At 35.2% G+C, this 15,932-nt stretch overlaps 1 protein-coding gene across 1 annotated transcript in view; it reads left to right on the top strand.

Annotated features, from left to right (window-relative positions):
- Positions 1-15,932, top strand: part of LOC135227050 (cell adhesion molecule Dscam1-like) — a 343,394-nt gene that overhangs the window by 265,416 nt on the left and 62,046 nt on the right. Inside the window, 3 exon segments of the mRNA XM_064266856.1 lie at positions 9,144-9,314; positions 12,809-12,907; positions 12,910-12,949. Coding sequence (XP_064122926.1) covers positions 9,144-9,314; positions 12,809-12,907; positions 12,910-12,949 — 310 coding nt within the window.

Raw genomic sequence — 15,932 nt, 5'->3', positions numbered from 1 at the left:
ATCAGATAGGAGAAGGAAAATTCCCTTTAGTCTTTTTTCCAAGGATTAACCTTTCATTAATAATTAATTTAATAATGAATAGAGAGGGGAGGAGAAGAAAATTTTTTTAGATATATCAGTCAAATAGAAGGTATTCCTTTATTTCTTTTTTGCAATACTAAATTATAATAATGTTATATGAGAGAGAGGGAGAGAGAATATTTTGTTAGGTATATATCATCAATAGAAGGAAAAATTCCTTGATTCTTGGGGGAGTTTTCAGATAAACTAAAAATGGATAATAATGAATGGAAAAAGAGAGAGAGAAGAGAGAGGAGAAGAAGAATTATGTTGTTGTTAGTATATCCAATCAGATAGGAGAAGGAAATTGTTAGGTATATCAGTCAGATAGGAGAAGGAAAAATTCCTTTATTCTTTTTTCAAGATAACTCAAATGATAATAATGATGAGAGAGATAGAGATAATATGTTGTTAGACATATCAATCAGATAGGAGAAGGAAAAATTCCTTTATTCTTCTTTCAAGATAGCTCAAATTATAAAAATGTTAATAATGAGGAGAGAGAGAAAGAGAGAGAGAGAGAGTCCTGTTCCCAACGTGCTCCTTCGTGGCCATCGCACGAGTAACGAGCAGATAAAGTTTCGAACGTATGACCTCCTTCATAACTGGACTAGTTGCCAGATCTCGCTAAGGAATGCCCCATCGTAAATGAGCTGTTAAGTCAGGAGGGTAATTCTATTTTTATGGTATCCCTTTATTGGAGGTTATTATTATTATTATTTAGGAAGCAGACCCTCTCTCAAGCATACTTTATTAAATGTAATCGCTACTTCAGCAGCGTTACGCTTGTAGATTCTTCTCTGTTTTTCGAATAGTGGCTTTTTTCGTACTAATTATTTTATTATTATTAGTATTATTATTATTATTTATTACTATTATTTTATTAATTATTATTATTATTATTATTTTATTTATTATTAATTATTATCATCATCATCATCATCTTTTAACCTAATAATTATAATGATAATTGTGGTGAGCATCACTATTGTAAATACAAATAAGGCTACTATTGTGTACCAATTTTGGTCCTTTGCCAATTATTATTATTATATTCTGGTTGTTGTATTACAAATTCAATTGCCTCTTGTAAATCATGATGCGGTTATCATTGTACATATTATTATATTGCTTGTTTTTGTACGAAGAGTATTATTATTATTATTATTATTATTATTATTATTATTATTATTATTATTAATTAAAAATTTAAATAATTTAGGACACATACACACCTTTTTAACGGTTGACGCATCCGATGTCATTAGAAATAACTACATCGTATATGATTCAAATAATAATAACCGTTCCCCTTAAGGTGTAAGTAATTGAGACAATAGTCATTGCTTATCTAGTCTTGTCACAGCCACCCTATATTGTTGCAGACGCCCGGGGAAAGCACAGAAGCACAGTATTTACTCATGGAGTTTCGAATGACCGTGATTGTTTGCAAGGATTATGGCAAATGCAGTTGCACTATACTCAGTTTTTTTTTTTTCATCTGTCCACCCGCCTGTGTTGTTTGCGCATGGTAACACTGCGTCCCGGGCTTTAAATAGTTACACTATGTGTAAGTTTTAGGTAAATAAAAGGATATCTGGGTGTACATTTGCACCTGAAAAGTGTTTTAATAACTTACTGTATGCGAATTACACCGTTAATATTCGAAATAGGATGTTGTTATTATTGTTGAATGTAAGCTGCCTTTTCCGGGTGGAGAATGGAACAGCTAGACGCAGTTTGGGGAAAAGTGCTAAAACGCACTTTATAAAAATTAAAAGTATCTACTGATATACATGTGTGTAATGAAGTAACGCGTAGCTTAGTAGCAGAGTAGGTGTGGTCCAATAAAGTGAACAGCGAGAGAAGCAATTTTCCCGCCACTGCGTCTGGCTGTTCCATTCGCCACCCCGAAAAGGCAGCTTACTTTCAACAATAATAATAATATCCTATTTCGAATATTAACGGTGTAATTCGCATACAGTAAATTATTAAAACACTTTCCAGTTGCAAATATACACCAAGATAGCCTTTTATTTAGCTAAAACAATTACACATAGTGTAACTATTTAAAAAAGGGGAAGACCGGGGCGCAGTGTTACCATGCGCAAGCACCACAGGCGGGTGGACAGATGGAAAAAAAAACCTAGTAAAGTGTTACCTTTGAAAGGAGAGCTGTCTGCTGTATATGTAGAATGATTTTGACTGAAATGGCTAGAAAATTGATTTCATTAAATTGATGTCGAACAACCTTGGTCAGTGAGGCCGATAAGATAGAAAATAAGAGATACAAGGAGATTGAGGTGTAATGGTTTGAAAGAGGAAGGATATAGACAATTGTTTTGAGGTAGTTGGGGACAAGTAAGAGGGCTGGTTTGTTGTAAATTTGTGCAAGGAGCGATAGGCTCTGAAAATTCTGGGAAGACGGCGAGGTACAGTCATTCAGGTGAAAGGTACCGATGTGCAATAAATAACATTCTGTGTGTGTGTGTGTGTTTTGAAATAAAGAAGACGACGTAGTAAATGTAAGGAAAGTAGATATGTTCTGCTTATTTGATTTTAGAGTAGATCCTTGAAACGATACTTTTATCGAGATATTCTGCTTCTGGGATTTGATTTAGGACTCGAAATAATCCTAGCAGTCAGTTGTTTTGTTTTTCATCCACGCTATTGTTGTTGTTGTTGTTATGCTGACACTATTTATTTATTTATTTATTTTTTTTGGACTGGTTGCGATGCTATCTGGCACTTCTGTTCATAGTTATTTGCATATAGAATAGGAGGTTGTCCCAAAGACACGCTTTCCTTATATACAATCCCCTCAGCTCAACCAGTTAATATTTCTCTTGTTTTTATCCATTGGGGTAAATGGAAGCTGGTTCGTATAAATTCAAGTCGTACAGACTTTTGTTACTAATGTATATTTTATATAGATATATATATATATATATATATATATATATATATATATATATATATATATATATATTTATAGATATATATATACTATATATATATATATATATATATATATATATATATATATATATATATATATATATATATATGTGCGTGCGTGTGTGTGTTTGTATAGAATCTACTGTTCACTTTTTACCAGATTCATATATAATTTTATTAGCTACACTGCCCTCTTAACTTATCGAATTCTTCACGCTTTTTTGGATACGCTTGTCACTACAAAGCCTTAGATCCAAATGCAAGAAATTTGAAGCACTTACAATATCCGGTGGCGGGAAACGAACCCGCGCCCCATAATCGCAGAGAGGTCCCGCTCTCGTGATCAGGTCGGCAACGTGACCTCGTTTTGATTTTGGGACGCGGGTTCATGATTGGTGTTTGAGCGCAAAGAATTTGAGAAGTTAAGAGGTCATTGTGGCTATTATAATTACACAAACACACACACACATATATATGTACTATATAAGACATATCACATTACCGTGATTCATATACATATATCGAGCTACAAATGTCCTTTAATATCTAATTCGCTCTACCTCGGAATTAATATATTTTCATATATGTTTAACCAAAGGGGAATTTTCTAGACGATAATAGAATTGCCGGCCGACGGGCACGAACCATCGACATCTTCAATTCCAGGACTGGCATTGAAGCCTTACCCCACCCCGCCACCGGAAGAGGATATAAGTTTATGCCGTCTCCCACCTCAAATACCTGTCGCACTCAGGTTTTGGAGACTTCTATCCTCTTGCGGTGGCGGGGTGGGCTAAGGTTTCACTGCCAGTCTTGGAATTGAAGATGTCGATGGGCCGTGCCCGTCGGCCGGCAATTCTATTATCGTCTAGAAAATTCCCCTTAATTCCGAGGTGATAGCCGAATTATATATAATTAAATGACATATGGTAAGCTTCGATATATTTATATGTAATATACTATTATTATTACTATAATATATTAATATAATATAGTATATATATATATCTATTATATATATACTATACTATATATATATTAAATATTTGTTTCGGGTGCTTTTTTGCTTACATGTTTTAATACACTGATTAGTGCACGAAATAGCTGACATGCAAATTATGGCTCATATAAATGTGAAAACGATTACACTTATTAATTAAGAAATTTTGAGCTGACTTGTCTGTTAACTCCCACACCCCCCTTTCCCCGGTTGCATATCTTTCAATGTCCCTTTTCTGACATATTCATTCACGAGGGTAATGAGTTTCCTATTTTTTGGTATCTGGACAGTGTTCACCTGCGAGATTAACACTTTCACATTTTTTTTACGAGTTTCATCGAGTAAAGAAACTGAAAAAAAAGTTGTCCTGCCATTTGTTGTCTGCCATTCACGTTAAAAAAATCAACTAACATCATCGTCAGGAGAAATTGTCCTATGCCTTTGGAAATAATTGACTTAAATAAGTGGTTTTTCTTAATTTGCCAAAATTTATGGTCCACTCTTTTGGCATTATTTTGATTGTGTGTTTGTTATTTTTCCATTTATTAAGCGAGGTTGAAAAAAAAAAAAAAAAAAAAAAAATACCATTAAGTTCGTCGAATACCGCTTTTTTATTCAGGAAAAATAAAGTTAGAATTATCACTTCTTGTATTATGCTATTTTTCGTGATTATCTATACCTTTTGTTGTGTTTAGTACATGACATGCCTTTCTATGTGTATTTAGGGGAATTTTAGTCCTATTACTATTTACTGGTTATTGCCCTTTACTGTTTACCTTTTGTTACAATGTAATTGCATTGATTTTGGTGGCTAGTGGAGTATTCGTTTCATCTCGTTTTGAAGAACTGACAAATAAATTGTTTTTATCTGTGGTAGGGGTAAGTATTTTTTTTTTTTGTTTTTTTACTTGAAAAATAGCTTAACGGCCATAATATCAGCTCCTTCCGTAGGAAAGTCATTTTTTACATTTTTTCACTGTTTAAACCATTTTAGCTATAACTTTTTTTTTAGTCCAACTATTATGCCGAGTTTTTCTTTTGAGGAAATAGTTTACAATCGTTTCATCATCGACATTTTTTCTTAATTAGACATTAAACAAGTGCCGGCTTTCTTAATCATCTATTATATATATATATATTACTATATATATATAATAATATATATATATAATATATAAATATTAATTATATATAAACATGCATACATTAAAAATGTATATGAATAAATTATATTATATAGGTTACCTATATCATTACATACATTATAATATAAGTTAAAGTATATATATAAGTTATATATATATATATATAATATATTATATATTATATATTATAATGTGTGCGTGTGTGTGTGCGTTGTGTGTGGTATTATTATATGTGTGTAATGTGTATGTAATAATACTCATTGAATTAAGTTCCAAACGATCATTATTCCTTTCCAGTAACAAACTATTAAAAGCTTCCACTCCATATTGTATTTCAGGCCATGCCCCAGTTACTTCAGAAATCTTTATGGGTTGTCTTGAATTTAAAAAACAATGATTATGGCAAATCTTGCAAGTTCTTTTCCAAAACTTCAAGGCTGATGGGAAAAGATTAAAATTTGAGCCCATCTGTTGTAGGAAAGCGTGATTTTTTTCTTTTTTCAACTGCAAAAGGGATTGGAAGGGGTATTTATTCATTATTATTATTAATTATTATTATTATTATTATTAATTTAATTTATTTCTAATTAATTATTATTTAATTAATTATTTATTATTATTTTTTTTTTTTTTTTTTTTTTTTTTTTTTTTTGCTCTATCAACAGTCCTCCAATTCCGACTGGGGATTGGCGTATTTATAGTTGTGGGGTTCCGGGGAGTTGCATCCTGCCTCCTTAAGGAGGTTCCATCACTTTTTCTTACTATGTGGTGCCGTTTCTAGGGACTCACACTCTTCATGCATCAGTCCTGGAGCTAAACTCAAGCCTTTTCTATGTTTTTCTAAGATTCCTTTTCAGGGAGGATTCTTGGGCGATCGTGCCTAGTGCTCCTATGATTATGGTACGATTTCCACTGGCCATATCCCATATCCTTCTTCTTCTTTTATTTTTCTGATCTTGATACTTTATCCATTTTTTCCCTCTCGTTTCTCTTCAACTCTGGTGTCCCATGGATATTCGCGACATCCAACATGAGTGATACTTTCTTCTTGACTTGTCAATCAATCGTCACGGTCTGGTCTGTTTGCCACGTAATCACCCTATCCGTTCTGATACCCATAGTCCCAAAGAGGATCTTTGCCTGATCGTTTTCTATCACTTCCTTCAGGTTGTTGGTTGCTCGTAACCACTTATTAGCTGCAATGGTAGCTGATGTTTTCTTGCACAGGCTCCAGTGGAAAAGCCACTTGAATCAATGCCTCTTTTTGTACTGGTTTCTGTGCAAGGTTGGCCGGGCATTCACTTGCTATTGTGGTTTTATGGTTTCATTTTTTCGCTATTGCAGCTTCCTACACTTATGGGAGAGATTGTTAATTTTCCGTCTATCGTACTTTGGAACCATATCTGGTCTTAGGGCCTGATTTCTTCGCTGCCGCTGTTGTACATTCCTTCAGTTTCCTTCTTTAAGCTCTCCCCTCATGGTTAGCCCATTGCCAAATTTGTCATGCGCTGGCTAGTTCTTTAGTCTGTTCTCCCAAATTGTATTGTCCGTTGCAATTGGTTTGTTGTGCCAGTCCTCTGTTCCTTTCTGTCTTTGTTCTCCTGTCTCTTGATTATATTTCTGGGTGCTTCTTCGTCATACTTTTTATTAGTCCTTCCCTTCCCATGCACTCTTTAGCCACTCCGTCTTCACTGGTTTTTCAGATATTGCCCCAGTGCCTCTGTTTTCTGATGTTGACGACAAGTCCTTCGAATATGTCTTAATATTAGTCGTTCCCTTCCCGTCCCTTCCTTTATCCGTGTTTATGTAATAGTCTGTCCCGTATTTGCTCTTTGGGTGTAGTGCTTTCTGTTGTATTGTCATTTTGCTTTCCTGGTTTTTTTCTGATACTATTGCTAGCGGGAGTTTCTGCCTTCGTCCATTCCAGCTATTCCTGCGCTGGTATTCTGAATTACTTGGACACTGCCCATGATGTTTATGGGCTTTTTATTCATATTTCCGGCGTTGCAGTTTTTGTTTGACTTCTGGAGTATCTGCCTTGAGTCTCTGCATATATTCTTTCCTGATCCGTGTTCCTTCATCTCTTTTGTGTTTTTATATCTCCTCCTTACCATTGAATTCCCAGGTATTTGGTATCCCCCCATGTCCCCTCATCTATCGTGTTTGATTGCTTGCCTCCCATTTCTGGTAGCTTTAAATCCCTTCAGTTTCTTCGTTACTTTGGCCTTTTTGTTAAGTTGACTAAGGAGGCGCATTTTATTTCCTATTCCAAACTCCATTCCTGATGTTCCCCAGCATACAAATCCTTCTACAGTCATGGCGATTAGGTGTATCTATTTTCCTTGATGCTTCTTACCATAACAGCTTGATGTCCGTCCGATTGAACATCAAGACGATGGTTGATTTTGTTGCCCTCCATTTTCCTTCGAGTTGGTTACCCGGCAATCCATCTTCTGTAGTACTTTTATTGTCATGGGAATCATGGCTTACTACGCAAAGAGTTTTCTTCTGAAGACTGAAAAAAGAAACCCAACAAAAAATTACTGTGTATAAAATATGTTATTATTATTATTATTATTTTATTATTATTCATTTTATTATTATTATTATTTTATTATTATTATTATTTTATTATTATTGTTAATTAACCAAGCAAAAACTCCTTTCAGTTTTTCTTCTGAAGACTGAAAAAAGAAACCCACCAAAAACAAAATTAACTGTTGTATAAAAGATGTTTACGTATTATCATATGTATTTATATACAATTTTATTTTTACTACAACACTCGGAGTACTTTCAGGCCCTATCTGTGGCCCGCCCTTTTTTTACAAAGAGATGTGTCAGGTTTGTCAGGCCTTGGCTCAAAAGGCCCAGGCTGACAACCTACGCATTCCTCGAAAAAGAGCCACGGATAGGGCCTGAAAGTACTCGAGTGTTAAGAGAAAAAACATGTAAATACTTACAAGTAGACATTTTATACACAGTAATTTTGTGGGTTTCTTTTTCAGTTATTATTATTATTATAGACGTTTAAATTCCTCTTCATCCCATCCCATATGTTATTTTTGTTTAGGAGGTTAATTAATGTTTCTCTTTTTATCCTCAATTAATTATCATATTGGTCATTTGGGAATACCTTATCACTTTACCCGAGTAAAGGGTGCCTTTTACCTACTTTTCAAGGTCACAGACTTATTTATAATTTATCAGGGATATGACCCAACGATTTTTAAAATATAAATATATGATAATGGTCATATTCACCAATTCTGTGCATTGCAATAGAAGCTATAACCTTCCAACTCCAGGATTTTATTTATTTTTTATTTTATTTTTGCAAATGTGATTTTGAATCATTCCGAAGTAGTTTGGTGTATCAGTGGCTTAGAATCTAGTCCATTTTCTCTTCTGCAGTAATATATGTCGTTAATTCATTGCTTACCATACATATCGAAGCTTTCGAGATTAAATCTAAACTTTCCCTTTAATTTCAAAATAACCTGAAAGATTTCCTGAAGGATACTTTAGAGTTGCCAAATTTCCTAGGGCTTTACTTGGTTTTTGTATGTGGACATTTATTGTTTAATTCAGATTCTTCCTCAATCATTATGTTTAGAAACAAATTATCAGTTAAAGATTTCTTTGTTGGGGATGTCAATTTTATTATTTTCATTATTTGAAAAGCTCATATTGATTTAAATTTTTATATTCCTCATTTTTCATGGCATTGATTCATTCAGTAATAATTAAAAATCATGTAGATTAATATTCATTCTTGACTTTTCATCTGTACACGTTCTGTTCTGCTGTCTCGTGTTGATTATTTTTATAATTTGATAAAAACAAATCCAGAAACTTTCCAACGCCCAATTAATTTTTTTTATTTCACCCGTGTTTGTTTTTTGTTTTTCTTTTCGGATAATAAAAAAAATAAAAAAAAACTTGACCATTCATCTGCACATTCTTTATCTCCTTCTCAGCTTCCGGAGAATTCGGAGGAGTGGCGACGGGGGAGGGCGGTGTCGCCGGATGGGAGAACGGGACCCTCTCCGTCAGCCGAGCGGAAAGACGGCACGAGGGGCGCTACCTCTGCGAGGCCAACAACGGCGTAGGGGCCGGCCTCTCCAAGGTCGTTACCCTGCATGTTAATGGTAGGTAGTGGAAGCGGAGGCTCTTAGAATGCTGGTAAATAAAAGATCAGTCCCTGGGAAGTAGGATGTCGTTTAAGACTAACGTTTGTGATTTTAGAGTGGGTGGGGGGGCGGTGCCCTTTGTGTTCCAGCAGAGTATTTTAGTATTGTATTTGGAGGAAACTTGTTTTGTTAAGTATGTCAAGATCAATAAGTCTTGTATATAAATTATATGCATTTGTTGCTAATTACTTGTAGATGTATATGGAGTAAAAGTTTATTAGTATTATTATTATATTATTATTATTATTATTATTATTATTATTATTATTATTATTATTATTTATTTTAGCGAGGTTATGCGTCGGTGTTAGTAAAAGAAGCCAGATACCAAAACCACCTAAGTATAACCTCGTTATTATTATTGTTATTATTGTTGAAGAAAATTCACAGTTCCATGAAAACAAATTGTTTAAAAAAATATCCACAATTATATATAAAAATATATTTCTATGTAAAAATATAAAACAAAGACTTTCGCCTCATCAGTGTGAAGTTACACTGATGAGGAACACCGTTCAGGTGTTCGAAAGTCTTTGTTCTATATTTTTACATAGAAATATATTTTTATATATAATTGTGGATATTTTTTAAACATCATTATTATTATTATTATTATTATTATTATTATTATTATTATTATTATTATTATTATTATTATTATATTATTATTATTATTATTATATTATTATTATTATTATTATTATTATTATTATTATTATTATTATTATTATTATCGTTCACAAGAGCAAGCTATAAAAGGAGATGAATCTATTTGCAAGCTTCCCAAGGATAGAATGCCGATAAAAGGAAAAATGAAACAGACATACCAGAAGCCCTAAAAATAAATAACGCAAACACCGTCACCTCTCCGAGTGATTGCTTTCGTTGTGTGCTTTCCATTGGAAGTTTCGTGATTTGATAAAGTCCCTATCAGAGGTGAAGTGGCATTTGTGTGCCCTCGCCCGCACGAGATTCGAGTCTTGAAAGAGCTGGCAGATTATTTCAAATATTTAGACTGCAGAAGAACTCCCAGCCGTTGGAGAAGGCGTCTGGTAAAGTAGGGTTTGACGGCGAAGTTGACGAAGTATGTGGCGGTGACGTTGAAATTAATAATGACCAAACAGGGGTTTTAAGTAGAAGTTAGTTCGTTGACAAGAGCGAGAACTTGGTTTAAATTGTAGTTCGCTTACAAGAGCGAGAACTTGATTTGAATCGTAGTTTACAGACAAAAGTGGAGAAAGCTTGGTTTAAACAATTGATAGTTTTCCGCCTAAAGCAAGAGCGAGAACTTAAGTTTTAAATTTGTAGTTCGCTTAACAAGAGCGAGAATAACTTGATTTAATTCGTAGTTTAGCAGACAAAAGTGGAAGAACTTAGTTTTTTAAATCGTTTTAGTTCCGGCTTGGATAAGAGCGAGAACTTGGTTTAAATCGTAGGTCGCTGATAAGAGCGAGAATTTCGTTAAATCGTAGGTCGTTGATAAGAGCGAGATCTTGGTTTTAAATCGTAGGTCGCTGATAAGAGCGAGAACTTGCTTGGAATCGTAGTTCGCTGACAAGAGCGAGATCTTGGTTTAAATCCGTAGTTCTCTGACGAGAGCGAGATCTTGGTTTAAATCGAAGCTGGCGAACATTCTTCAAGACGACGTGGAGGCGTGTGAATATGTCAGGATAGTGTAGAACTGAATAATTGGTGAATGGGGGATAAAGTTAGTCTGTTGACGTGGACAAGAAAGGAAGAGGGCGTAGAGAAATATGATTAAGTCAGGATGATGTAGGAATGACAGCCGACAGCAGGATAAAGTTAGATTTTAGATAAAGAAAGAAACTAGGGTGACACTCAGAGCTTTTTGATTTTGTATTTAGTCTGGTTATTGAAAAGAAGCATTTGATCACGTCATATATATATATATATATATATATATATATATATATATATGTGTGTGTGTGTTGTATATATATATATATATATATATATATATATATATATATATATATATGACGTGATCAAATGCTTCTTTTCTTTATACTACCCACGCTTTACACTGTAATGAACGATACTATGCGACGATGTACTATAAATATATATATATATATATATATATATATATATATATGTATATATATATATATATATATATATATATATATATATATATATATGTATATATATATATATTTATAGTACATCGTCGCATAGTATCTTCATTACAGTGTAAAGCGTGGGTAGTATAAAAACAATGTTCAATGTCATATTTTTAATTAAGGAGGAATACATAGCTGAAGAATTATTATTATTATTATTAGTTATTATTATTATTATTATTATTATTTTGTTAAAAATAACTGCTGCTTCAGCACTATTAATCTTATAAAGAGTCTTCTCTATCTTTCTGATGGACGGCTTTTCCTCGTTGTTGCTTAGACTGGCGAGCAACGCACCAAAGGGCATGGGTAAAATTCGGTTGTAGTCATTGTATTTATTATTGCTTATACAATTCTCTCTCTCTCTCTCTCTCTCTCTAACGCGACGTTTCCTCCTGATCGACAGGACATTATCAAGCGATAACTGCTGAGGGACTGAATTCCAGTGGCGAGTCCTTCTCCTTTTTATCGTGGTGTTGCGAGCTCTCCAGTACGGTCAGAGCACTTCTCCGGTAGGTCGAGTTTTTATTGGTTCCCGCCCAAGGTGACTCATACGGCGGGCGTTGACTAGTCTTGCAGACCTTCTCAGGTAGGGGGTATCACCGGGAGCCTCTTGATTGGCTTCTACCTGCGTGACGTCACCCCTGGTATTATTCTCATGTCCGGTGTTCGTTCCATGCGCGCTGGTACTTTCGTTAGGGGAGAGGGGTGTGGTCCTCTCACACACGTCGGTATCAGGAACGCTTCTTGGGTGGTATTGAGGGGAGGCTTTTCTTCGAGGATGAGCAGCGCTTCTAGAGGACGCAGACGTCGTGGGTCAGGTGCTCTCCCGATGATCTTAGTATTCCTGACGATGTCGTCTCTCGTGATGTTTCTGCGGTGTACTGCAAGGGCGTGCTGCCTAATCGGCTCCCTCCTGGGCGTGGCAGGAAATCCTTTTTGACAGGCGCATCGTCGTCATGCCGATGTAAATCCCAGGGCATCCTTGGGCGGGGCATACGTATCGGTAGACGACGTTGGACTGCTTCAGGGGGCAGGGGGTCCTCCTGCCGGGGTGGGAGGGGTTGTTCTTCATCAGGAGGTCTTTCGTACGCCGATTCTTGTAGTAAAGCCGTCCATCAGAAAGATAGAGAAGACTCTTTATAAGATTAATAGTGCTGAAGCAGCAGTTATTTTTAACAAAACATGTCTACGAGAGGGTCTCCTTCCGAAATATTATTATTATTATTATGGTAAAGGATCAATGTACTGAAAACATCATAGTATTTGTTTGATTAATTTGTATCGTTTTCTTGTTATCACTTAAAGAGCCACCGTGGTTCGGTGTGAGGAGCCAGAGGCAACAGGTTGTCGTAGGAGCCGCGGCAACGCTAGCTTGTGAGGCCCACGGAGATACCCCGCTCAAGCTGGATGGACTCGGGACTGGGCGCCATTACCTGCTCTGCCCAGGTAATAACATTAATTAATCCTGTCATGTAGATACACTCCACATTTCACTCTGTCTCTCTCTCTCTTCTCTCTCTCACTATATATATATATATATATATATATATATATATATATATATATATATATATATAGTGTGTGTGTGCGCATGTGTGCGTGCGTGGTGTTTATATAGATACGCTATCATGATGCATGAGTATACATTTAACTGCATTTTATTTTACATTACACCCTATCTAGATATATATATATATATATATATATTATGATATATATATATATATATATATATATAAGTGTGTGTGTGTGTGTGTGTGGTGTGGATAGATATATAGATAGATGTACATTAAACATCTTCAAATATGCATAATAACACTTGCCAGTACAAACGTTCAGCGATGCTAGTTGCAACTGCCATGTATACAAATTATAAGCAAACAAGGGTTCGTCATAAATTACGCATTAATTTTCTCGCCCGAAAGGAAGGTTATCAACTTGACGCCTCTTCGAGATGGACTTACTCGTAAAAACGCCTCCCTCCCCTTCTCTCGTTTCCTTGAGTTAGATGTTATTGCTTCATCTCCATTACCATAATATACGTCAGTTTTTTTTTTTCTTTTTTTTTTTTTCTTTTTTTAGTTTCTGTCCGCGTAAAGGATTAAAATTTCCCTTCTCTCTCTCCCTCTCTCTCTCCTCTTTGTAAAGGAGGTTACTATGATTAAAATTTCTCTCTCTCTCTCTCTCTCTCTCTCTCTCTCTCTCTCTCTCTCTCTCTCTCTCTCTCTCTTTGTAAGAGGCTACCTTACATATTTAATGAAAGATCTACACTTTTCTTTTAGCCTCTCGCCCCGACCTTTCGTGTTATTGAAACATTTATGTGTAGATGGTATTCCTTGCTAACATTCCCCCCCCCCCCCCCTCTCTCTCTTTCTTTCTCTCTCTCTCTCTCTCTCTCTCTCTCTCTCTCATTCCAGGAAAACTTTGCAGTTTCCATTTGGAATTCTCAGTTCCCTTTTCCCTTTTCTTTTTATCTTCTTAGTGGTGGCTTTCCTCTCTCTCTCTCTCTCTCTCTCTCTCTCTCTCTCTCTCTCTCTCTCTCTCTCTCCATTTCCAATTAGAATGTAATTGTCACTCTCATTCTTTTCCCCCTTCCATGATTAATGGAAACTCCGTGCTGCCAGTGGCCTGGGTCTTTAGAGCCATTTCGTCCGTATTATTATTGACTAGAGGCCCGAGATAAAAGCAGCACTTTAGTATTAGAAGGATATTAACTAAGGCAGAATTGTTGAAAGTCTTTCGAAACATGTATAAAAATGAGATCACTTTTGTAGGAAACATAATCAAATGAAGCTCGAAGGTGCGATAAGAAAGTCAATGAAATGTGGCCTCGATTATTATTCATGATAGGCGGTGACGAGGGATAAATGGAAAACGGAGTAGAGAAGTGGAAGATGGAAAGTCAAACAGCAGTGATGACTTCTTTCGGTTGTTTTAGAAAAATTGAAAGGGAAATTCCATATACGAAACTTACTTCCAATACCAAAAAAAAAAAAAAATATAAAGCTATAGAAAAAAATGAAAATTAGAAAAAAGACTACTTCCAATACCAAAAAATAGAATATAAAGCTATAGAATAAAAATGAATATGAAAAAAGACTATATACAATTCCAAAAAATAAACTAAAAGCACTCCTAAATAATATTAAAACCATACACGATAAGTGTGGATAACTGAGTACCTCAAAGCTCTAGATATATATTGGGGAAGATGGAGCCATTTCGGTAAAACTTCTTTCTGCATCGAATGTTTTATGGATATCCAATTACATACATCATTTTGACCCAGTGGGGAAATTTTGTAATTGAATTATTGTTTCTCTCTCACTCTTTCTCTCTCTCTTTTCCAAAGAATAGGAACTGTATCCCGAGATATTCTATAACATCGGCGATATTTCATCAATCGACTTGAGTGCATCTTTGTAGCTGTAGTTGTGTAGTAGCCGTTCACTTTGACATGTTTTTATATAGTTTTATCCTTGAGTTTCATTTTTCATAGAAAGTGTACGTGTTCTGAATGTCCAAACATTGTGGTTCATAAGTATGATTTGTGTGTGTGTGTGTATGTTTGTGTAAACTATAAATCTTAAGATATATCTTTGGTGCATTGCTATATATCTTTGGTGCATTGATTTTCTACACTGTAGGTGTATAAAAGGTATACCTTCTAAGATTCTTGCTTTCTTAATCGTAATGCTTTGTGACTATTGTACGTGATATACAACGGGGATATATATATATATATATATAATATATATATATATATATATATATATATATATATATTTGTTTACATTTTAATTATACTCATTTATGCAGATCGTGTACGTCATATTTCTGTGCAACTCTTCAGTAGATAATATTTCGATGCTCGCCAGTTTGCGAGTACTTTATAATCATGTGCTTCTTTGTTGGTACTTTTACATAACATAGAATAGCGCAAACTGCGTATGAAGCGTTTTAGGTCTTACATATACGCTGCTTCAGATGTGGTAATGAGTGTGTATGAAGTTGTGTATGCGTATGTGTATGTATGAACGAAACATCTTTCACACGAAGCTCGTGATCTACTTTCTTTAGGAGGTTTTATATATGATTTGATTCTGGATCATGTACACGTTATGTATGTGCGTGCTGCTCATTCTGCATCTGTGTATTTATGTAGGTACTCTATGTTTGTATATCTTGTACATTCCGCTCGAGCGCATATTATTGCAGAATGGAGATGAATGGTATATTTTATGGGAGTTCCTGTAACCACTTCTGGGAGTCGGTGCTCCACAGTGTTCCGAACGACCTCGAATTTATTACGAGCGATGGTCGTGTAGGGATCACGAAACAGAATTGTAGGATTCCACCTGTATCCGAAAGGGTGATGGACGGCCAGAGGAATGGAGAGAGGGGCGAAGGGCGGGGGTAGGGGGGGGCA

Source organism: Macrobrachium nipponense, chromosome 15, assembly GCF_015104395.2.
Source record: "Macrobrachium nipponense isolate FS-2020 chromosome 15, ASM1510439v2, whole genome shotgun sequence".
In the NCBI taxonomy this organism is placed as follows: Eukaryota; Metazoa; Arthropoda; class Malacostraca; order Decapoda; family Palaemonidae; genus Macrobrachium; species Macrobrachium nipponense.
Note: the sequence above shows the minus strand (reverse complement) of the source record. Positions and strands in the feature narration are given on the sequence as shown.